Here is a 24,550-nt window from a genome sequence, read left to right as displayed (position 1 = left end):
CGGTTACATAAACTTTCAACCTGACGTCGATGACGTCATATCGTCGCTTTGGTATGGTGTGCAAAACAAGCATCACTTGGATATTACTTATTAATAATAAATAAAATAATTAGTTTTATTATATTTAGATTTATTTTATCAACAAAATTCAAAATGTAACAATGAAAACTTCAAAAACAAAACAGTGATAGCACGAAAATATCACGACATGTACCTAACGGTAATGAAACTGCAAACCATACTGGTGTATCAGGACGAGTGCGAGGGGGTGAAAGGAGAACGGGAGGGGGCTTCACATTCCAACGAGGTCCTGAGATACTGTGGCCGTGTAGTAAGTCCAAAGATTATCATTGAAAGATGATTTACAATATATTATATAGTGCAATATCAACGATTTACTTTATGAATATTGATAGATGTTCTTTGGTATTAGATGTGGTCAAATTGAAGTTTATTGAATCAGGCGTTATATTGCGGATATCCATAATTATCCTAAAGTTATGAGCTTTTTCTTGAGTCTCGTTTCAGAATTCGGTGAGTTAACTTCTCGAACGACAACAAAACAAATTTTAAGGAAATTACCACTTAAGACAGTTTATTATTCGGACTTTTCTTTTGACATTAAGGAACGAGACGAGCAGGACGTTCAGCTGATGGTAATTGATACGCCCTTAAATTGCAGTGCCACTCAGGATTCTTGAAAACCTATAAATTCTGAGCGGCACCACAATTGCGCTCGTCACCTTGAGACATAAGATGTTAAGTCCAATTTGCCCAGTAATTTCACTAGCTACGGCACCCTGCAGACAACAATAATGCTTACAAATTACTGCTTCACGCAGAAGACGCCGTTGTGGTACCCATAATTTAGCCGGCATTCTGTGCCAAGAAGCCTGAAGAGGCGACTGAGGGCATTCACCAGTGGGCTGGTAAATGCCCTTAGTAAGCACAGGGCAAAAAGCTAGTTTGATTATCGGAAAAGTCTTAATATAATTCATGTTACCCATAATCTAGCCGGCATCCTGTGCCAACTGGTAACTATATGCCCTCAGTCGCTTACTACGACCAAATTGAACCTGTAAACTCGTTTACAGGCGTAAACTTAGTTTATAGTGTTATAATCGACTTCAATGGCAAAATTAGGCCCTAGAAAGGAAAACTAATCTGGCTTTGAAGAAACCAAATGACTGATGTTCTTCTTTATTTTTTTCTTTGTCAAATTTGCAGGTATCTTGATTTTATAATTTTTGTTTTATTTTAAATTATTGTGTTGTTGCTGTCACGGAAGTAAACACTGTGCAGGTTGAGACACCTTAATTTGTTTTACATTCAACTCATAGTTTGTTAATATTACGACACATTTTAATTTACGACACCCGTGGGCCTGCAACTTCCCTATTATTTTCTTGCCCTGGGGAAGCACAGGGCAAAATGCTAGTTTGATTATCAGAACAGCATAAAATTCATGCGAAAATGCAGTCGACTTAAATTTTATTAATGTTCGTCGCGGCCACATCAACTGTTACTTCGCAGTCACCTCGTTGAATGATTATTAATTAATTTGCGTCAATGTGTCCATCGTTTTATTGACAGAATCTATTTCAATTGACTTCGGGTTAAACTAGATAGGAATACATTTGGATGAGATGATCTAAGATGGTTTTGCTGCTACTATCAAGGTTATTTGGATTATGGTATGGAATTATGTGACCCTTTACTAATAAATATACGTTTGTTTAGAAGCATATTGATGTAATCAAATGTTAATTGATATTTATTCATATTGCCTTGCCCTTATTGTATTTTAACCAGTGAGAGGTTTCTTTACACAAGATGCCGGCTAGATTATGTGTACCACAACGGCGCCTATTTCTGCCGTGAAGCAGTAATGGGTTAACATTACTGTTTCGGTCTGAAGGGCGCCGTAGCTGATTTAGGCACCTTATGTCTCAAGGTGACTGAATCAGCTGAACGTCCTGCTCGTCTAGTCCCTTATTATCATAAAAAAATCCTCTAGATCTTGTATTCACCTAAAAAGGTTAATACATTGCCTGTGTATTCACCTAAAAAGGTAATACATTTAGTAATGAAAAGGCATTAGAAGGCATTTATTTTTTCTCAAAATTGATTCCTTTAGAATTCTTTTAGGTATCATTTTTAACACTCCCACGGCTTCGGAAACAAATAGCGCTCTAAGAGAGAAAAAGCGGCGCAAGAAGCTCTCCCAGCATTATTTTTTCCGCTCTTCTTAATAAAATATGCAATATTGTACTATCATTGTTATTGCTAGAAAATAATTTTAATCTAGTCCCAGGCCGGCCGATCACTTAGATAATAAGCTGTGAAGTAGTAGGATTTACGAAAGAGCCATTTTTTAATAAAACATTTAAATGTATTTATAGATAATGCCTGAACTGGGTCCTGCCCAGCCACTTCATTATAAAAGTGTATACATTTACCCTTAAAGCTATTATGTATCTTATGACCTGAAAGCTTTTAAAATAAGACCTTTGTAACTTAGTATAATTATAAATGAAATATTGTAATTATCACTGGTGAATCTTAATAAATAAATAAAAAATAAACATATAAAATCAAAATCAAAACGTTTATTGAACCCATAACATTGATTTACAATGGCTTAAGTTCAGTCATACACTAAATTTCATAATAATAAATAAATAATATCAAACAGATAAAATTAAAATCAAACAAATCAAATAAGTAATATAAATAACATCAAACAATTAAAATCACATAAAACAAATCACACTTAAGTAGATCAATTCAATTCCAGGCTGCTTTATCATTTAAATAATCTTGGATATTGTAATAGCCTTTGCTGCTTAATTTACTTTTTGTGTAGGCTTTGAATTTATTTAGAGACATATTTGCTATATGTTCGGGGAGTTTATTATAGAAGCGAACACACTGACACCTAAAGGAATTACTGACTTTATGGAGTCTTGTGGCAGGCCTGACAAGTCTACCCCTATTTCTAGTATTAATACTATGTAAGTCACTTAGTTTTGTGAACTTATTTTTATTCTTTTGTACAAACATCAAATTCTCGTAAATGTATTGTGTCATAATACCTATTTCTTTAAACTTATTCTTTAACGAAATTCTAGATCCCATGTTATAAATGGCTCTAACGGCTCTCTTCTGCAGCACAAATATCGTATCGATCTCAGCAGCATTACCCCATAAAAGGATACCATAGCTCATAATGCTGTGGAAGTAACTAAAATATACTATTTTGGCCGTATCTATGTCAGTCAGTTCTCTTATCTTCTTAACCGCATATGCTGCAGAGCTTAATCTGCTATATTATGGTGTGCTGAGTTGCAAACACGGTTTTTAATTGTACGTTTCTTGACACTTCTTGATAATTCTTGTAGAGGCGAGTCAGTGTAAGCCTTTGATAGTGTGTCAGAATTTTTTCTGTTGTTACATCATGCGGGGCTCATTTGGGAAATCGTTGACAACTGAAAGAAGAAATGATAGATTTCTATCGATGTCTCAAGAAGGCAGTGGAATAGGGTTTGCTTAACGTAAACCTTGATTAAAAGGCATAAAAGGCATTTATTTTCTCAAAATTGATTCCTTTAGAATTCTTTTTGATGTCATTTCTAATTACTACTAATACTACTACCGCTTGGGAAACAAATGGCGCTCTGAGAGAGAAGAAGCGGCACAAGAAACTCTCCCAGCATTCTTTTTTTACGCTCTTTTCAATAAAAATATACAATATTGTACAGTCATTTCTATCGCTATAAAATAATCACAATCTAGTCCCAGGGTGTCCGATCATTTAAATATTCATCAGTGGATTAATAGGATTTACGACAGAGCCATTTTTTTTATAAAACATTTAAATTTATTTATAGATAATGCCTGAACAGCGGCTGGTATTATTATAGAAGTGTATACATTTACTCTTAAAGCTATTATGTATCTTATGAAGCCTACTAGAATTAGTTACAAGCAATCCCTTATTTTTAGTGTTATAATAATGAAAATCACTATTAAGAGCAAAACGGTAACGATTTTTGTGAACGTATATTAAATTTTCATAAATGTACTGACAATGAACAGTCATAATATTTATTTCTTTAAATTTTTCTTTGAGAGACTGTCTATAACAATAGTTGAATACCCTTAAGTAAAGGTTACGCGTTACCAACAAATTACTCCAATCGTTGTTTCACCGATTGACAATCATAATGTTAACACGAGGAACAAACATAAACTTGTTATGCCTACTACTCGGTTAAGTCGAGTTAGTTAGTCTTTTATTGGGCGATGTATATGCTTCTACAATATAATCCCAGAAAATGTACAAACTGTAAAATTGAAATGTAGAATTGTTAAAAAACGTTTGTGTGGGAAAGGATACAATAGCACAAACGTATTATATATGATACCACAGACTGGGAATGAAGCAAACACCTTCAGGCTCTATAATTATAAATGTTTATTGTACGATATAACATTGTAATCCATATTTTATAAAAAAAGCCCGCTGTATTTCTTGCACCCGTTCTTCTCAGGTCTGAGGCAGTCTATTTTGAATGGGTGATAGTTTTTGACGTTCAATAAGTGATTTTGAATAAAAATTTCGATTCGCGCTATTCGCGATTTCACCAATACATTTTGATCGTGTTCCCGTAAACTGTGTTTACATGTCATAAACAATAGAATGTTACAAATGTATGCCCGCAAGAAGTTATATTACTTTGACTTTATTGTATTCCTCGTGCTATTCTACGTTATTAGAATGAACAATTTTGTAAAAATCTTGCAAATGGCTTTGACAATTAATTATTAAACGATGCATAAGCCTGTATGCCCTTTGCCTGTCCCAATAATGGACGAATAAAGTATCTTAAAATTTCACTCTCGTCATTTCTTCATAACGCCTAAAGAAGTATAACTTCAAAAACTATCAGTGATAAGAATGAAGAAAATCAAAATTCTTATATTTAAACCTTCCTGTTACGATAAGATGAGTGACAGCTCTTGAACGTAGTCGAATGTGTTAAACGTCCAAAATTCGGCGGTCACCGTTTAAACGCGTTTAGCTTTAGACTATAACTGCATTTAGTTTGGGTTGGTGAAATGCGAATTGAACCTGTAAACTCGTATACAGGCGTAAACTTAGTTTAAAGTGTTATAATCGACTTCAAAATCAGCCCCTAGAAAGGAAAACTAATCTGGCTTTGAAGAAACCAAATGACAGATGTTCTTCTTCATTTTTTTCTTTGTCAAATTTGCAGGTATCTTGATTTTATAATTTTTGTTTTATTTTAAATTATTGTGTTGTTGCTGTCACGGAAGTAAATACTGTGCATGTTGTAACACCTTAATTTGTTGTACATTCAACTCATATTTTGTTAATATTCGATATATTTTAAGCGTGTCAGAATGTAACAACTACTGATAGCCCTATAAACTGGATGCTATCACCAGAGTAGACAAAACATAACGCCATCTCATAAATTAACGCTATAAAGTATAGATCTGATCCAAATTCCTCCTATCTTTGTTCCACGACAGTACCAGTATCAATCATTTTACCTAATGCAAGCTAGAGTCGCTGGAACATTAAAGCCTGCACTTGTGGCTTCCATCGTAATGTTCCAAGAGCTTTTCTACAATTTATTGAAGTTATATTTCTAAAGGCGCGTTATAAAAAAATGATGAGCGTGAAATTTTAAGATGCGCGCGTATCAATGCAACACATAAGTAAGAGGGTGAAGTTTGTTCCTAAAATTTTCTGACGTTTGCAACATTCGTTTTTTTTTTTTGGTTTCTTCGTCCATTAGTAGGATAGGCAAAGGGTTCAAGCCCATACAGCCGTTTTCGTTATTTAGTAATTAATTGTCAAAGCCATCGTTGCAATATTTTTACAATATTGTTCTTTCTACAAAAGTAGAAGCACGAGGAATAAAGAACTTTAAGGATTTTTGCTTTGTTAGGCCAAAGAAGTATAACTTCTTGCGTGCATACATAAGTACATAAACACTTTTTTTATTTCAAGATTGAATCTCCAATTATCATTTCCTGTGGCACATTTACATACAAACCGATGATGTTCCTTTGAAAAACTGACTTTGGTTAGACTTAAATCGGTTAACCTAGAAAACGATCATGCCACGCCAATTATATTTAATTAATATCAATTTGATATCGATTGATTAAAGGAATAAGGTAGTTATTACTTATTATGCACACAATAAAATTACACTAATAAATTAAGCTATCTACTTAAATTGTGGTATTATAATTATAAAAGATTACTCGAAGCAGGAACTTAGTATGGCTATAAAATTTCTTAATTAATCTGTCAAATGATTTCAATGCAAGTTATGACTACTTCATTACTTTGTTCTTTGTTATTTATTTATTTCACAATAGTTATTTATGCAAATGTTGTGTAATAAGGGGTATTAAGACACGAATGTGGATTAATACTAATAAATAATACTCGGCTTCGCCTCGTGTGATAATAGTATCACATGAGTGTTTTAATACCTAATTATCAACAGTTGCATACAAGACTATATCTACACCCAGAATATGAATCCTCTAAAAGATTCTGGAACAGTTAGCTTACTACTAACATTAAAACACCAGTCCTAGTAATAGCCTAATATCATTCATTACTGATTATATACAAATAAACTAAGTATTAATGTATCAATTATTTATTTAGTAGTAATTTACATTTTGTAAAGTGCAATAATTAAAATTCACTCGAATATTCAAATTGCGTTTAAAATGAATCGCTCATTTTTTGTAAACAAAACAATAAAAATATCGAAGAAAAATGGCGGGGATTCGAATAACCTACCTTTTTTACGGCGTGCAACGTTCTGGTAGTGTGGAACGCGCATAAACGAAAATGTTCTTTTTTTGAAATTCATACAGATACCACGCAACAAGCAATAAGAATGTGGCTGTCTGTTGAAACTCTTTGCGCATGAAGGGATCGAAAAAAAAACATAGGAGTGTTGTTATGAAATTCAGTACAACATTACAACACTCGTTTGGATGATGTTTATTAGAACATTGGGTGTTTTAATGTTGGCAGTAAGCTAACTGTTTCAGAATCTTTAATAGAGGATTTAAGGCATTGGTGTAGATAAACATAATTACAGTGTTACAAAGTATCCTGAAAAGTTCGTCGGCAGTGATTCTCGTGTTTCGCATTTTTTTTCCTAATTTTACCGTCTGTTATTTCATATAAATACATAAGTAAAGATAAGTTTAATAACATATTTTGACCCTCATTTCATTTTTCATATTTATATAGTACACTTTGTTTAAAAAAACCCACTAAGATTGTTTAAAACGCACACTCACACGGACACATCACACATCCACACTCACACATACTCTGCCAGAACACTGCTAAAATCATAAATAAATATTATGTACGTAAACACATAGATAATGGTTACTTATAATATATTATATTAAATTAAGGAAGTAAAGAAAAAGTACTCCTTACTTTACTTCCATTAAACATTTTCAGAACTCATTAAAAATTTTATTTGAAGCCCACTCATGAAACTTAATTGTATTTGTATGTTCACTTGTTTACCGTTGTACACCGCGATACAGGCATGCCTAGTGCGAAAAGCGAAAAGCGCTGCTAATTTTGTATTTTTATGTATTCATTTTGTCAATAAATATATTTTCATTTCACGTTACTCTTTTTTTTTGTTTTTGGAATAGGAGGACAAACACATTCTCTTGCAACACCAGATGAATCACAAGAGCGTTGCCGGCCTTTAAGGAAGGTGTACGCGCTTTTTTTGAAGGTACCCATGTCGTATCGTCCCGGAAACACCGCACAAGGAAGCTCATACCACAGTTTTGTAGTACGTGGAAGAAAGCTCCTTGAAAACCGCACTGTGGAGGACCGCTACACATCCAGATGACGGGGATGATATCCTAACTTGTGTGTGTGGCGTGTCGTGCGAAGGTGGAATTTGGCGACAGGAATCAGGTTAAACAGCACTTCTGAACACTCCCCGTGATAAATGCGGTAGAAGACACACAATGAAGCGACGTCTCTACGCAACGCCAAGTGATCCAGCCATTCACAGAGCACTGGGTCCCCGACAATTCGCGCTGCTCTGCGTTGCACGCGGTCAAATGGATTGATATGATATCGAGATGATATCTTTTAGTATTATATTAATACATAGTTATAATATAGTAAATTATTTTTTACTTGAAAAATCTAATTTGCATAATACCATCCATTACACTATAAGCCAAATAAATACACCGTAAATTGCACCTAAACCCTCACTCTATGAATGACTTACCATCACGCTGTCGCATCTAAAAAATTTTAACCCATATAATATAATATGTACTGATTAGACCAGGGCCCTTTGAAAACCGTAAAAAGTGAAAAAATAATAATGTAGGATGATATTGGAGAATGAAGAGAATAAAACAAAAATGAAATAAATAATAATTTACGGGCGATTTGAGGTATTGGGAAGTCCCCCCCCACTCTTGAGGGTAAAATGAGTATTATCTTGATTTCCGGTAAACTACAAGTCGTATGAACTATTCCTAAACTAACGTTAAGAAAAAGATAAATAGTTGTAAATAACGAAAAGATCCACAACTTTTGTATTTACACAACTTGTTTCACATAACAAGTGTAAATACAAAAGTTTCAGACGTTTTTAATGATGAAGTACTATTGTGTATCGTACCAAAGGGCTTCAATGGCACAAGAATAAACAGATTTTTAATTATTTTTACGATGTATAGTTGTCGACTTATGTTGAAGAATGAAAAGAAACCTTTTCCCTTTTTTATATGTATAGATAGACCTATTTCTAATATATAAAATTCTCATGTCGCGGTGTATGTAGTTAAACTCCTTCGAAACGGCTTGACCGATTCTCATGAAATTTTGAGTGCGTATTGGGTAGGTCTGAGAATCGGACAACATCTATTTTTCAACCCCTACATGTTAAGGGTGGTCCACGTAATATTTTTTTTTTAATTTTTTTGACATTTTTTTTTAATTTGTTTGATTATGAGTCAGCATTAAAAAATACATAAAACTTCAAATTTTCACCCATCTACGATCAACAGTTACTTTTGTATCGCGATTTTAATATCGGCAGTACAACGTTTGCTGGGTCAGCTAGTATGCTTATAAAAAATAAAATATGTACTGGACCCTCGGTCTGCGAGTGAAACTTGCACTTTACTGGATTTTTTAGAACAATGGGTCGTCATATTAACATGTCGACTATCCAATCAACTTTCCGATACAGTGACCTAGGATACTGGATTTAAATTTATACCAGTTTTTCTTTGTGATAACCCTGACCAAGTTAAAATAACATATCAATCATTAACATAAGGATTACTTTGAATGAATTAACAACTTGTTAATTATTATTATTTACATATTATTTTATCAAGCAACGTAACTTATACTGGAATGTAAGGACAGATAATATGAAGGTATTTATAATTGATAATATTATCATTAATATTGATGTTCAGGGTTAAGGGTCGTTATGGATGCTATGATGTTATCCATGCTTTAAATCCTCTATTAAAGATTCTGAAACAGTTAGCTTATTGCCAACATCATCCAAACGAATGATGTAATGTTGTACTGAATTTCATTATAACACTCCTTGTTTTTTTTCGATCTCTTTATGGGCTAAGAGTTTCAACAGACAGCCACATTCTTATTGCTCGATGCGTGGAATTTGTATGAATTAAAAAAAAAGAACATTTTCGTTTACGCGTTTTCCACACTACCAGAACGTCGCGCTCCGTAAAAAAAGGGTAGGTTATTCGAATCTCCGCACTTTTTCTTCTATATTTTTATTGTTTTGTTTACAAAAAATTAGCGATTTAAGTTTTGACAGCACACTGCCAGATATTTTAAACGCTGCAATAATACTTATTTTATTTGTTTATAATCAGTAATGGATGATATTAGGTTACTACTAGGACTGGCTGTTTTAATGTTAGTAGTAAGCTGTTTCAGAATCTTTTAGAGGATTCATATTATGGGTGTAGATAGTCTTCAATACAACTGTTGATAATTAGGTATTAAAACACTCTTGCGATACTATTATAGATGTACCCACATTCGTGTTTTCAAACCCCTTATTACACAACAATTACATAAATAACTACTATAATCAATTCGAATCATTATTCTCTCATCAAAATGCTACTTTTACTTACTCCTTACTTATTATTACTTATCTTAAAATGTAGGTTTCTCAAAATATAGAAAGTTACGTAGTTGCTAAAGAAGATTTTATACGAATTCATTAAATAATTTAAAATTATTTATTCATATAATTTATTATTATTTTTGAACTTATTCATTAACGACATATATTATTGCTTCGAAAATTCTAGATTTTATTTATTCGCTGACGATCTTAAATATTTCAGACAAGGTAATTGGGCCGATGAAGCTCTTCTTCTTCAACATGATACAGATATACGTGGATAAACAAGTAATTTGGTGTCAGGAATTGTCAGGGATCCAGTGCTCTGTGAACGGCTGGATCACTTGGCGTCGCGTAGAGACGTCGCTTCATTGTGTGTCTTCTACCGCATTTATCACGGGGAGTGTTCCGAAGAGCTGTTAAACCTGATTCCTGCCGCCGAATTCCACCTTCGCACGACAAGCCACAAGTTAGGATATCATCCCCACCATCTGGATGTGTGGTGGTCCTCCACGGTACGGTTTTCAACGAGCTTTTTTCCACGTACTACAAAGCTGTGGAATTAGCTTCCTTGTGCGGTGTTTGCGGGACGATACGACATGGGTACCTTCAAAAAAAAAAAGCGCGTACACCTTCCTTAAAGGCCGGCAACGCTCTTGTGATTCCTCTGGTGTTGCAAGAGAATGTGGGCGGCGGTGATCACTTAACACCAGGTGACGCGACCCGTACGCTCGTTTGTCCTCCTATTCCATAAAAAAAAAAGAAAAAGGAAATCTGAATGATAAATATCACGTGATTAGTCGCTGATACAAAAATTTAACCTAGAGCTTGTACGACATATTATAATCCTTTTCTCTAACTATGCAGGACCTAATTTCAGGCTATTTCTCTCCCTTGAACAGATTTACCAGGGAATATAACAGGCATCCCGATGAAGTCAACATATATAATCACAATTTACACAATTTTAAAAAATATATATAAAACACGGTTCTTTCTAGGGTTACGACAGAATTTTCTAGTTAGTTTAGTTCTTATTTTATGTTGTGGCTTAACTTAATTGAATAGTATATAATTTTCGCCTATAATTGAGGCATCACTTATCATATGAATGTTATTGTTGTTTTATTATACTGTGTTTATATAATATAGTTTATATAATTAGTGTATACCTTGTGTGCCGAATTTATTAAATAAATAAGTAAATAATTAATGATATTAATAACTAATAACATTCACTAATACATTTATTCTACACTAGCTTTTGCCCGTGACTGCCTCCGCGTGGTAGTCGAAATCAGACATCGAAGAGGTTAAAATGAATAAATCAAGACCATATTTTTAAAAGTTCACAGTTGAAGAAAGTTTAAAAGTTCACACTGACAGATTAGCTGTTTGATTTACTTACTGCTGATAGATTAACGTTTTTACGCTTAAGGAGGGAATAACTTAATGGCTTAGTAACAATATTTTTTCATAAACAGCATTCTATATACATGTTACTCGAAGAAGCTTAATGAACCATTAAAATAAAAATCGTGGGCAATAGTTGCTTGCGGGTTTCAGAATTGAGATGAAACGTACAACGCCATCTAGCGAAATTACTTATATTATAATTTTCTTAAAACTTCAAAAAATTCAATCGTTGGGCTTAGAAATTTCTTCCAAGAAAACACATTGTTTCTTACATACTTTTAGGGGTTGAATTTTCAAAAATCCTTTCTTAGTGCATTCTTCTTACTTCCTTTATGATACCACAGATTGGGAACGTAGCGACCGCCATCAGGCTATTAAATAATTATAAAGTTTTATGTTATGATATACATGGTAACCATATTTTTAAGAAACTAAAAAAGCCCGCTGAGTTTGTCGCGCCCGTTCTTTTCAGGTCTGAGGCATAACTTTTCGAATGGGTGGTAATTTTTGACTTTCAATAAGCCTTGAAATGTTTAAGAAGTTGCAATAAATAAAACACGTTGTATGTTTTCAAACTTGAGAATGAAAATAAAGCATAATTTTAAATGAAATTCTTAAAATTACTTGGTAAGTAGTTTGATCCGAAATACTTTCAATAAAAACGAAGAATTTAATTCAAGTGGAATCTACAGTCTTCGCTTGCGAAAAGCTCTCATTGTAGTTTCAGTTAAATTCACAATCATTTTATGATTAAATCAAGTTTAGAATGCTCGAAAAACATTACAATTTTATAATAATCTACATTTTTTTATGAAAATTAAGAACGAGACAAGCAGGACGTTCAGCTGATGGTAATTGATATTGTATCAATGCAGCGCCGCTTAGGTTTATTGAAAAACCCAAAAATTCAACCACCTACAACTGTGCTCGTCACCTTGAGACATAAGATGTCAAGTCTCATTTTCCCCAGTAATTTCACTAGCTACGGCGCCCTTCAGACCGAAACACAGTAATGCTTACACATTACTGCTTCACGGCAAAAATAGGCGGCGTTGTGGTGCCCATAATCTAGCCGGCATCCGGTGCAAAGATGCCTCCCACTAGTGTAATCTAGTAATCTCTCATAACTATTCCTACTTCACTAGTTCTCTTTGTTACGTCAATAATACTCTGGAATTGCCAGCTATCAGTAGCAGATCCTTACACCGATTTTAATTATATTAAAAAGGAAATGTACAATTTTCTGGCCGACGATCTTATTGCAGTGGCATCCGTCAAGCGATAGAGGGGGATAGTATTATGTTTTGTCTAAGTTTTGCACACGTATAACAATGCAACTTATTCCTTGTGTGTTACGACTCAATTTACGCTGCTGTGAAATAAGCATTTTGATGAAGTTCATTCAGATGAAGGACATATTAAGTATGTAATTTAGTTTTGATTGAAATTGTTTACTTTAATGTTAATGTGACGAAAGTCCTTACCTTTAATGATTCATTAAAATTAAAGTAATCTCCACATAATATTATATCTTAATATATAAAAATTACGTGACACGTAGTTTTACTCAAGAATTTTATAGAGAGGCAGTACTCGAACGGTTAGCTCAGTTGGTTAGAGCACCGGCACGGAACGCCGGAGGTCGTGGGTTCGAATCCCGCGTCGTTCATAAAATTTTGTTTTTCAAATTTTATTTGTGTATTAATCCTAGAAGTGAGGGTTATCACTTTAAAACATTACATATTGTTTAGATTTACAAGAGCGACATCTCAAGTCAATTTCCTAATATGCAAATATTGGAGTTGAGCAGGTTATCAACTGTAAAGTAGATCCTGTAGATGAAGCCACAGCCTGAGAGTTGAACAAAGCAAACAGAATTTTATAGCGAGGCGGTACTCGAACGGTTAGCTCAGTTGGTTAGAGCACCGGCACGGAACGCCGGAGGTCGTGGGTTCGAATCCCGCATCGTTCATAAAATTTCGTTTTTCAATTTTATTTGTGTATTAATCCTAGTGAGGGTTATCACTTTAAAAACATAACATATTGTTTAGTATATGAAAATAATATGACATTGATTTAATTATTTCTTTAATATATAATTTACTGTAATAAACAATTTTTTTATTATTATGCTATTTATAAGCTAGGTCCTAAAGAATCATTGAGAGCAAAATTCAAAGAAAATAACATCTTGACTGTTGCTTCTCAATATATTCTTGATAATGTAATGTATGTTCATAGGCACATAAGTGATTTTGCTAGAAACTGTCATAACCATAATGTTAACACTAGTCGAGTCGAGTTAGTAAGACTTGTCTGGGAGATATGTATATTGTTATACAACAAGATCCCAGAAAATATTCAAAACAAAACTATTACGTCATTCAGAACAAATATTAAAAAACGTTTGTGTGGTAAAGGTTACTATAACATAAATGACTTTCTTAATGATACCTCAATTGAGAATGGTGCGACAGCCCTCAGGTTATTAAATAATAAGTTTTATTGTACAATAATATAACTTAGTAAACATATTTTTTTGATGAAATAAAAGCCCGCTGAGTTTGTTGTGCCCATTCTTCTCAGATCTGAGGCATTCGTTTTGGAATGGGTGGTAGTTTTTGACTTTCAATAAGTGATGTCACATTTTATTTTGAATAAAAATATTTGAATTTGAAACATTTTAACTAATTGGCTTCTTTGCACAGGATGACGGCTGTGTTATTACACTTTGAGGCTAAGCGTATGTTGAGACGCAAACTATGCAGGGCAAAGCAGATTTTGTATCATAATATTATACATACGTACTAAGAGCAACGTAAGCTGCAGCATGTTCGGCCTCCAAGGTCCCGCCCGGCTTCGCTATAAAAGCCTTTAGGGCTATCAGCACAGAGGAGGTTTTTACTCGGTAGGGGGAGTTTACACCCGAGCCCGACATATGGGCGCCGTTTCGGGGTCTTCAATACGTAAATGTATTTTCCTCCTCTCGAAAAAAAAACGCTGCGGCGCAGTACCAATCAAGTAACGCACAGACATGCGTCTATACTGCTCTGCGTCTCGTTATGGCGCGTGCATGGTTTTTACCGCTAATTCAACTTTATACACATGTTAACCAGTTGGAGGCTCCTTTGCACAGGATGCCGGCTAGATTATGGGTACCACAACGACGCCTATTTCTGCCGTGAAGCAGTAATGTGTAAACATTACTGTGTTTCGGTCTGACGGCGCCGTAGCTAGTGAAATTACTAGGCAAATGAGACTTAACATCTTATGTCTCAAGGTGACGAGCGCAGTTGTAGTGCCACTCAGAATTTTTGGGGTTATCAAGAATCCTGAGCGACAGTGCATTGTAATGGGCAGGACGTATCAATTACCATCAGCTGAACGTCTTGCTCGTCTGGTCCCTTATTTTGATAAAATGTTTTTACAGCCAATTCTTGGATCAGATAAATTTTAAATAAATTATTGCGTAACCTTGTTTGTACTATATTAATCACCCTGACTATTAAAAAAAAGACATTAAAAGAGTTAATACAAGATATCTCGAAAGTGTCTTGCTGTCGCAGCATGCGCTCCTGGCCTATGTCTGCCTCACCGGCCCTGCCCTGCTGTCATGTTCGTCTCATCATACGTTTAACCTGACGCCGTAGTTAATGACATCACTGGTCTACTTATGTCTCAAATCGACGAGCGCATGTGTCATGCCGAACAGAAGATTTAGTTCAATAAAAAATCCTCAGCAGCACTGCATTTTAATGGGACTGAAGTAACACTTTAAATCAGGCGAATGCCTTGCTCCAATCGCCACTTTTTCTCTAAACAAAAACAATTCCAATAACGCTTTGTCGTTAGGTTACCAAGTTAGGTATTTACTGCAACTAAATTGGCTAATAATAATAAATAAATATTAAATAAATTTCGTTTATTTCAAAGATTACATATACATTTTTTAGTGGTTGAGACTGTAAGTTGTCTTAAGACACTTGTATTTGGAATATCTCGCAACTTCCTTAGCAGATACATTTTATTTAGTTAACAATATAGAAATTAACAGATATGATTGAAAACCAAATTTTACAATTTACAATTAATTATGTGTGTGTGTGTGTGTGAGTGAGTGAGTGTGTGGATGTGGGTTTGAATTGGTCCTTTGATTGGGTCCATCTATACAATGCGTGTGTTTATCATGTCAGTCTGATCTGAAGATTTTCCACGTCATCATAAGCAAGACAACTTAGCCAATTATTCAAAGCTTTTCTGCATAGATGTAATGTCATAGGATATTTATTTAGGACACGATTTATTTTATTATATAAGAACACTGATTGACAGCTAAACTGTCAAAGGCTAATGATACCTTAAGCAAATTAAATTGCCATTAAAGCTTATGGTATCTCTTCACGATCGGCGATTAAAGGCGATTACACGCGAGCACGACCGTGTGGAGGGCTTATTCGCTTCTAGTCGCCGACCATCGTCTATAATGGTCATAGTGATCGTGGCGATCGGTGACTTGTCGGTTTTTCGGGCCCGCGTCAAAGGGAATTCGCGTTTAGTTGCGTGTGCGTGCCCACACGATTGCCGCTCATTCGTTCACTGGAGGACACAGGGACAATGAGCGAAGACGTACGTACTTCGCGTCGTTGTTTAGTTTTTAACCGACTTCCAAAAGGAGGAGGTTATCAATTCGATAGGTATTTTTTTTTATGCATGTACACCGATTACTCTGAGATTTATGATCCGATTTACGTAATTCTTCTTTTGATTGATGCGAAATAGATGCCATTTGGTCCCATAAAAATCGTTAGGCCTAGTAGTTTTTTTTTTATGAACATTTATATGAAAATTTTCGTCTATCTGGATGACATAATTGTTTTCTGTGTACGGCATTTTTTTGGAGTTTTCATTCAAGTTGATTATATATTATTATTAACTGACACTAAAAAGTAAAAAATAAAAAGATAACTACGTTTAAAAAAACTGACTTCAAAAACTGAAAAGTATCAAGCAACTAAAAATTTAATTTTGTTACACCTCTTATGCAAACCTTTACCTTTAATATTAAAAGATGATATTCTTTGTATGTGCTACATATTGATAGCTTTGAAGTCGGTGCCAAGCCAAATGTAATAAAGGTACCTACACTCGCCACGCGTGACTTTGAGAGGGCTTGTTTAGGGCTTGGCACTAACTTAAAACCTATCAATATGCAGCACATACAAATAATAGTACTTTATTAATATTAAAGGTAAAGGTTTGCATAAGAGGTGTACTAAATTAAATTTTTAGTTATTTGATACTTTTCAGTTTTTGAAGTCAGTTTTTTAAGGGTAGTTTATTTTTTTCTTTTATTAACATAACGCGAGTAAGATACAATGACTACTGGGGTACAGATGAAACACTCACACTTCATAATACTTTATCAGAACTACCCAGGAATATGAATATTGTATACTTCAAGAACTACTAATAAACTTAAAATCAGTTTAGAGACAACGTTAAACAAACGTTGCTATCGTTTGGCTGTCTGTAAGACTCCATAAGTGACCAATAAAAAATATAACAGTTTGAACTCACCTCTGTACGAAGAATATTTCTTATTATTATCGGCGCAAAAAAAAATGATTGACGTTACATAATTACAAATTTGATTTTCGAGCGTCTTGGCTTTGTAACGGCTAAATGAGATTTTCGCCACTCACAGCAGTCTATAAGAACTGTAAAAGTTTGGTCTTTTTTTTTCTATCCTGAATTTTTAGCCGGTAATGCTATATATATTTTGCAGTGTATGCAATTGCAATGGCTAATTTGTAAGTAATGTTAATGCTCAGTATGGTACCACAAGGGTCTATTCTTGGACCGTTTCTCTTCCTTATCTATATAAATGATCTTCCTAATATTATAGAGAAAAAACATAAGGTAGTATTGTTTGCGGACGACACTTCACTGATTTTCAAAGTGAAAAGAAACCAAACTTTGTATGACGAAGTGAACGATATTCTATCTGACATCGTCTACTGGTTTAGCGGTAATAACCTACTAAAAAATAGCAAGAAAACGAAATATATAAAATTTACCGTACCAAATATTACACCATTCTTTCAGTATATGCTTTTACAATAAGATCCCAGAAAATGTACAAAACAAAATAACGTTATTCAAAAGAATTGTTAAAAAACGTTTGTGTGGTAAAGGAGTGGTAAAGATTGGAAATGGAGCGACCGCCTTGAGGCTATTATATAATAAGTTTAATTGTAAAACTTTACTTTGCAAACATATTTTTAGATGAAAAAAAGCCCGCTGAGTTTGTTGCGCCCATTCTTCTCAGGCGTGAGGCATTCATTTTGGAATGGGTGGAAGTTTTTTTTGCTTTCAATAAGTGATGTAAAATAGAAAATAGGCATTTTGAATAAAAATATTAGAATTTCAATTTGAACAAGGTATACTAAGATTTACGATCGATGCGTCACTCGGAAGGTTGGCTCCGTTGTATGAGCGCACAGACGGAACCCAAACGGTGTATAGCATAACTTTATACAATCATAAATAAATATTATTTTTAGGTGCAGGATAATAAATTAGCGAAGTTATTCTCAGACGGACGTGTAGCAGATAAGGAAGCAAACACGTATGACGAGTGCTCTTTCACAAAATTATGTTTTTGATATTTGCCACAGATTAAGTATGACAGACACCATTCACAGGTTTTAGATAATATCTTTATTGAAGTCTTAAAATGACCTAGAATTTGAAATAAATGATGATATTTCTGATCATTGAAATATTATTTATTTTAATGTTGCATAAGAATATAATACCGTAATTTATATGAGTTTATTGTGAGAACATACCAGATGAGATGAGAAGCTTAAATCGATAAATAGTAGCAAATATGCGAGACTACAAACAATACTTAAAAAATGGAAATATTTATATAAATTTTGGGTGGAATTTCGTAAAATCCGTTCTAAGCTGACGTCTACTCAGTGAAAAGAAAATTCCTACCAAATTTCAAGTCTTTAGCTCTAATGGTTCCAGAGATATCGTGATGGGTGACTATATACGTGGAATATATTATATATTATAGATAAGATAAGACTAGCCGTTCCCGCCCGCTTCGCTGGGCGCATTTTAAAAGAAAGGAACGTTGAAATTCGAAAAATAAGTAGCCATAAACTATTAAGGTTAAATTTCGCATCAAATCGTGGTAGGTTCATAACGATACGATCAGTGGTTTAGGCGTGATTGAGCCTCAAACAAAGACCATTTTCATTATTCATAGCATAATTGAGGGTATTAAGTACAACATATACGAGGGGTGGCTGATATAAAATCTACTTTGTTAAAGAAAGTTTTGAAAATCGAACTGGCCACTGCAAAATAATATTCTATATTTATTCCTTTTTCAAAATTATGACGCTTATTTTTTTTCGCTCGCTTTTTTTTTTTGGCGCGGCTTTGATTTCACCATGTCGAAAGAAAATACACGCGCAGGCCGGGAACACAACGTACTTATTACATGATCATAAGGCTTTGTGAAATGTACCTACCATTACAATTGTAACGTTTGTTGCTAATAATATATAGTGTGTTAGTAAAGCTGTGTTTTACTTGCTGTCATGTTCAATTCTCACAACAGTGAACAATCACGAGGATCCTGACCATGTGACTGACCTTGCCTCGTCATATATTTCACAAAATGACTTCTCTCGTCCGAGAACACAGTCTCAAAGATGGAGTTCCAGGCCAGGGCTGCTGCGAGGGCACACGACACTCGCCGGCAGTGCGGCGCGCGGCCCTTCATAATATATTAAACAGAATGAGCACTCACATCAGAGAACACAGACTCAAAGATGGAGTTCCAGGCCATGGCTGCTGCGAGGGCGCCGGCGGCAGCGAGAGCGGCGAGGGCGCACGACACCCGCCGGCAGTGCGGCGCGCACCCCTTCATAATATATTTAACAGAATGAGCACTCACATCAGAGAACACAGACTCAAAGATGGAGTTCCAGGCCAGGACTGCTGCGAGGCCACCGGCGGGAGCGAGAGCGGCGAGGGCGCACGACACCCGCCGGCAGTGCGGCGCGCACCCCTTCATAATATATTTAACAGAATGAGCACTCACATCAGAGAACACAGACTCAAAGATGGAGTTCCAGGCCAGGACTGCTGCGAGGGCACCGGCGGCAGCGAGAGCGGCGAGGGCGCACGACACCCGCCGGCAGTGCGGCGCGCACCCCTTCATAATATATTTAACAGAATGAGCACTCACATCAGAGAACACAGACTCAAAGATGGAGTTCCAGGCCAGGACTGCTGCGAGGCCACCGGCGGCAGCGAGAGCGGCGAGGGCGCACGACACCCGCCGGCAGTGCGGCGCGCACCCCTTCATAATATATTTAACAGAATGAGCACTCACATCAGAGAACACAGACTCAAAGATGGAGTTCCAGGCCAGGGCTGCTGCGAGGGCGCCGGCGGCAGCGAGAGCGGCGAGGGCGCACGACACCCGCCGGCAGTGCGGCGCGCACCCCTTCATAATATATTTAACAGAATGAGCACTCACATCAGAGAACACAGACTCAAAGATGGAGTTCCAGGCCATGGCTGCTGCGAGGGCGCCGGCGGCAGCGAGAGCGGCGAGGGCGCACGACACCCGCCGGCAGTGCGGCGCGCACCCCTTCATAATATATTTAACAGAATGAGCACTCACATCAGAGAACACAGACTCAAAGATGGAGTTCCAGGCCAGGACTGCTGCGAGGGCACCGGCGGCAGCGAGAGCGGCGAGGGCGCACGACACCCGTCGGCAGTGCGGCGCGCACCCCTTCATAATATATTTAACAGAATGAGCACTCACATCAGAGAACACAGACTCAAAGATGGAGTTCCAGGCCAGGGCTGCTGCGAGGGCGCCGGCGGCAGCGAGAGCGGCGAGGGCGCACGACACCCGCCGGCAGTGCGGCGCGCACCCCTTCATAATATATTTAACAAAATGAGTACTCACATCAGAGAACACAGACTCAAAGATGGAGTTCCAGGCCAGGGCTGCTGCGAGGGCGCCGGCGGCAGCGAGAGCGGCGAGGGCGCACGACACCCGCCGGCAGTGCGGCGCGCGCCCCTTCATCCTGCACCACCACACCGTCAAACCGCTGCAACAATCAAGATGACCATTAATTTATTTATCTTTACCAATCAAACACTGTCATAATTTACATCATTCGATCGAGACATTCATAAGATCCTTAAGATCGTTGTCTTTTCTTCGCCGGGGCATAAAAAAATAGGGAAGTGCCAGGCCCGAGACAGACAGGCCAAGAGAGGCATTTCATTTTATGTATTATATATTATAAGCATCTTAAATCTGTGGATTTAAATAAATCACGACGCCCAGTCAACGTGCCTCCTATTTTTAATTACAAGTATGCTGAAAGTCTCAAGTTACCTTTAAGTATGCTGTATTAGTGCTCATTGAAAGAGGGGGTAGTGCCTACTCAATGGGAAACAGCGCTCAATATCCATAAAAAGGGCCCTAAAGGCAAAATAGAAAACTACAGACCTATTTCTAAGCTGTGCATGCTTGTAAAGATTCTAGAAAAAAATGTATGTGACCAATTATATTACTCGCTTAATCATACTTTCTGCGATGAACAGCACGGTTTTCTAAAGGGTAGGTCCAAGACGTCTAACCTACTAGTGAGTAGTGTGTAATGAGTTTTTAACAAAACACATATCAGAGCCAACGCAGGTTGACGTTATTTAGACTGACTATAGCAAATGTTTTGATAAAATTGACCACCACCTCTTACTTCAAAAACTAAATCAAGCTGATATTCGCGGGAACTTATTCAGGTGGGTTTCGTCGTATGTACATAACAGACGTCAAACGGTTGTTCTTAATGGTTTTGCCCTCAGCTCCAATGTCAACCCCATCAGGTGTTCCTCAGGGACCTCTCTTAGGGCCTCTTCTTTTCGTTATCTTTATTAATGACATATCTCAGTGTTTCAAATTCTCAAAAATCCTACTATAAAGTAGCTGATGATATGAAAATTTTATGTCCCATCAGAATCATGATGACATTCACGACTAGAAATATCCCCAAGACGACTTAGCTCGCTCTGAAAATTATTGCAACATCAATAAATTGGATTTAAATATATCTAAATGCTTTTCTGCTCTTTTACACTTAAAAATTCCCCTATCATCTACAACTACCTATTAAAAAACTCATACCTAAGCTAAGGGTAAGAAGATAAGAGCACCAGAGATTTAGGTATTATCTTTGACTCAAAATCATTATTTTATGAGTACATGGATTCTTTTATAAAGAAAGCATCGAAGGCGTTAGGTTTCATATTCAGAATATCATCGGAGTTCAGTTCTCTTAAAACCATTAAAATTCTGTACTGTACGGAGCCACCTCGACTACGGTTCACAAGTATGGAATCCCCTATATAACTTCAACGTTAACCGTAAGTATAGAAAGTATACAAAAAAAAGTTTGTGAAATTCCTTCAATACGGAACCGTAGCGTTTCCACATACCTTTCCTTTGACAGGTGTAAAAAATTTCATCTGCTACCGATTCAGCAGAGGCGTCATACCGCAGATTTGGTGTATTTGTGCAGTATAGCGAACAGTAAGATCTACTGTCCAGAGTTACTTAGCATGCTTGGACTAGGGGTGCTTTCCATTACGTAATCCTAGCCTTATGCATACTCCCATGGCATGGTGTAATTATGCAAATAGCTTCATTACTAGGTCATGCAGAAGATAATATAAAGACTTGTTAAATGACGTAGATCTAGATATATTTTCTACATCTTTCACTAAATTAAAAATAACCTAATTTAATAAGTGCAGTGTAAATAATTGTAGTTAAGATTGTTTTAAAGCGTAATATTAAACCATATCGACAGTTATACATAAATGTGGAAACTTTTAAGTAGCCTTTATTTCCTAAGTTATGATTGTAAGATAGCTGTAAGTTACCCAAATAATTATAAATAAATAAATAAATGATCATTTGTTGTCTTTATTATATTCTCTACTTATACAAAAGTATATTTCTCTTAACATTATAAACGCCCAGACATATTCGAATATGCTTATGCAATACAGTAATTTAAACGTTGAGGCCAGTTATCAATAGAAGCATGCACTCTTTAAGCATGGCTCATAGCATAGTAAATCCTTCATAGTAGAGTTGAGACGTACTAGGCAAAATGCAATTCTAGGTATGACGGTGACTGTGACTCAAAAGTAACAGCGACAAATACCTGTTACAAAATACTAGCTGTTATTTTAATACTATCTGTGATAATATACTAGCTACTGTAGTTTGGCGTATATTTTTCGTTGTTTGGTGTTACTTGTTAGCGCCATCTAAACGTATTACATAGTACTTTCTCTTGTGGTAACATAGAATTTCAAAAGTTCTGTTTAGGCAAAGCTATACAGACCTATTAATTATTTTTATAGTTTTGATGTAATAAAAATAATCATTATACTTTCGTATTCATTATGTTTCAATACTACCTATGCTTAAACAGTGATCCTTACCTAGTACACAATTAAAATGTGCCCTTATCATACGATAATTCAACAATAAAGTAGAAATAAACATCATAAAAATATATTATTCAGTAGGTACTATCAAATTACCAATATAGGTTTTTTCTTTCGAAGAGGTGAGCCGTATTTTCCTGCTCGTAGGCACAATATAACTGTGAATAAATACGATTACGAAAAATGATATCAGAGACAGGGTCTTCCATTTTAAATTTACTTCAATATTTTAATTAGGTACCTACCTATCTTATCTTAACAATAGTATGTTTAATAAATGTATGAAAGTGATGTATCTATTATTTACAAATGTGTCTAAAAGAAAAATATTCAGTAAACAGGTTTTTTCTTATCCCTCATATTTTAAAAGAATAGTTGAACCATAACTATTTTATTACCTATTGAATTAAAAATAATATAACAGACCTACAAATCACACAATTATAGCTGTATCAAAATACTGTTAAAAAAATACCTACTAAATACTCCTAATTATTTGTTCAATAACAGGTATTACTCAAATATCAGTTGCTACTAAAATACTAGTTGTTACAAAATACTCCTAATATTTGTCAATGTTATTTTTGATATCTTGTCACAGTGACAGCCGGTGATATTTTAATACCTGTTACAAATACCTGTGACGATAAATACGTCTCACCCCTACTTCATAGCTAATACCCCGCCAACCATCATTGAAGTCAGTGGTCACGTTGCGCTCTGTCGTCCGTTTAAGCATACTGTGTTTCGGTCTGAAGGGCGCCGTAGCTAATGAAATTACTGGGCAAAGGAGACTTAACATCTTATGTCTCAAGGTGACGAGCCCAATTGTAGCGCCGCTCAGAACTTTTGGGTTTTTCAAGGATCCTGAGCGGCACTGCATTGTAATGGGCAGGGCGTATCAATTACCATCAGATGAACGTCCTGCTGAACATTGGATATAATATCATTATCATGATGATTTTAGTAAAAAACAAACTCATTAAAAATTAATGAATTAAGATTGTTTTGATAGTTTCGTTTTAATCAGATATTCTTGGGTACTACTCCATACCCAAGAAACAAATGACGTCGTAAGTAAATACGAACACAAGCCACAAAAACTTGTAAGTACAAATGTTAGACAAAACAGAATAACTAGTTATTGCAACCAATTACAAGATGAGCGCAGTTAAAGATGTACGCAGGTAGGTTACAAATTGTGTCTTACAATAAACATATTGTAAATTATTCTTCACTTAGATAGTCTTGCGAGCGCACACTTACTTCCAGTGAGAGAATGATGAAATATTCCAAGCCATGCCTTGTATAAGACCTAACAC

The 24,550-nt window shown here is 35.7% G+C and overlaps 1 protein-coding gene across 1 annotated transcript in view; it reads right to left on the bottom strand.

Moving 5' to 3' along the window:
• LOC126967852 (protein peste-like) overlaps positions 1 to 19,530 on the bottom strand; it is a 37,220-nt gene extending 17,690 nt beyond the window's left edge. The window contains exon 1 of the mRNA XM_050812536.1: positions 19,492 to 19,530. Coding sequence (XP_050668493.1) covers positions 19,492 to 19,530 — 39 coding nt within the window. The remainder of the gene's footprint in view (positions 1 to 19,491) is intronic.
• Between the last annotated feature and the right edge of the window lie 5,020 nt (positions 19,531 to 24,550).

Source organism: Leptidea sinapis, chromosome 14 (genome assembly GCF_905404315.1).
Source record: "Leptidea sinapis chromosome 14, ilLepSina1.1, whole genome shotgun sequence".
Taxonomy (NCBI): Eukaryota; Metazoa; Arthropoda; class Insecta; order Lepidoptera; family Pieridae; genus Leptidea; species Leptidea sinapis.
Note: the sequence above shows the minus strand (reverse complement) of the source record. Positions and strands in the feature narration are given on the sequence as shown.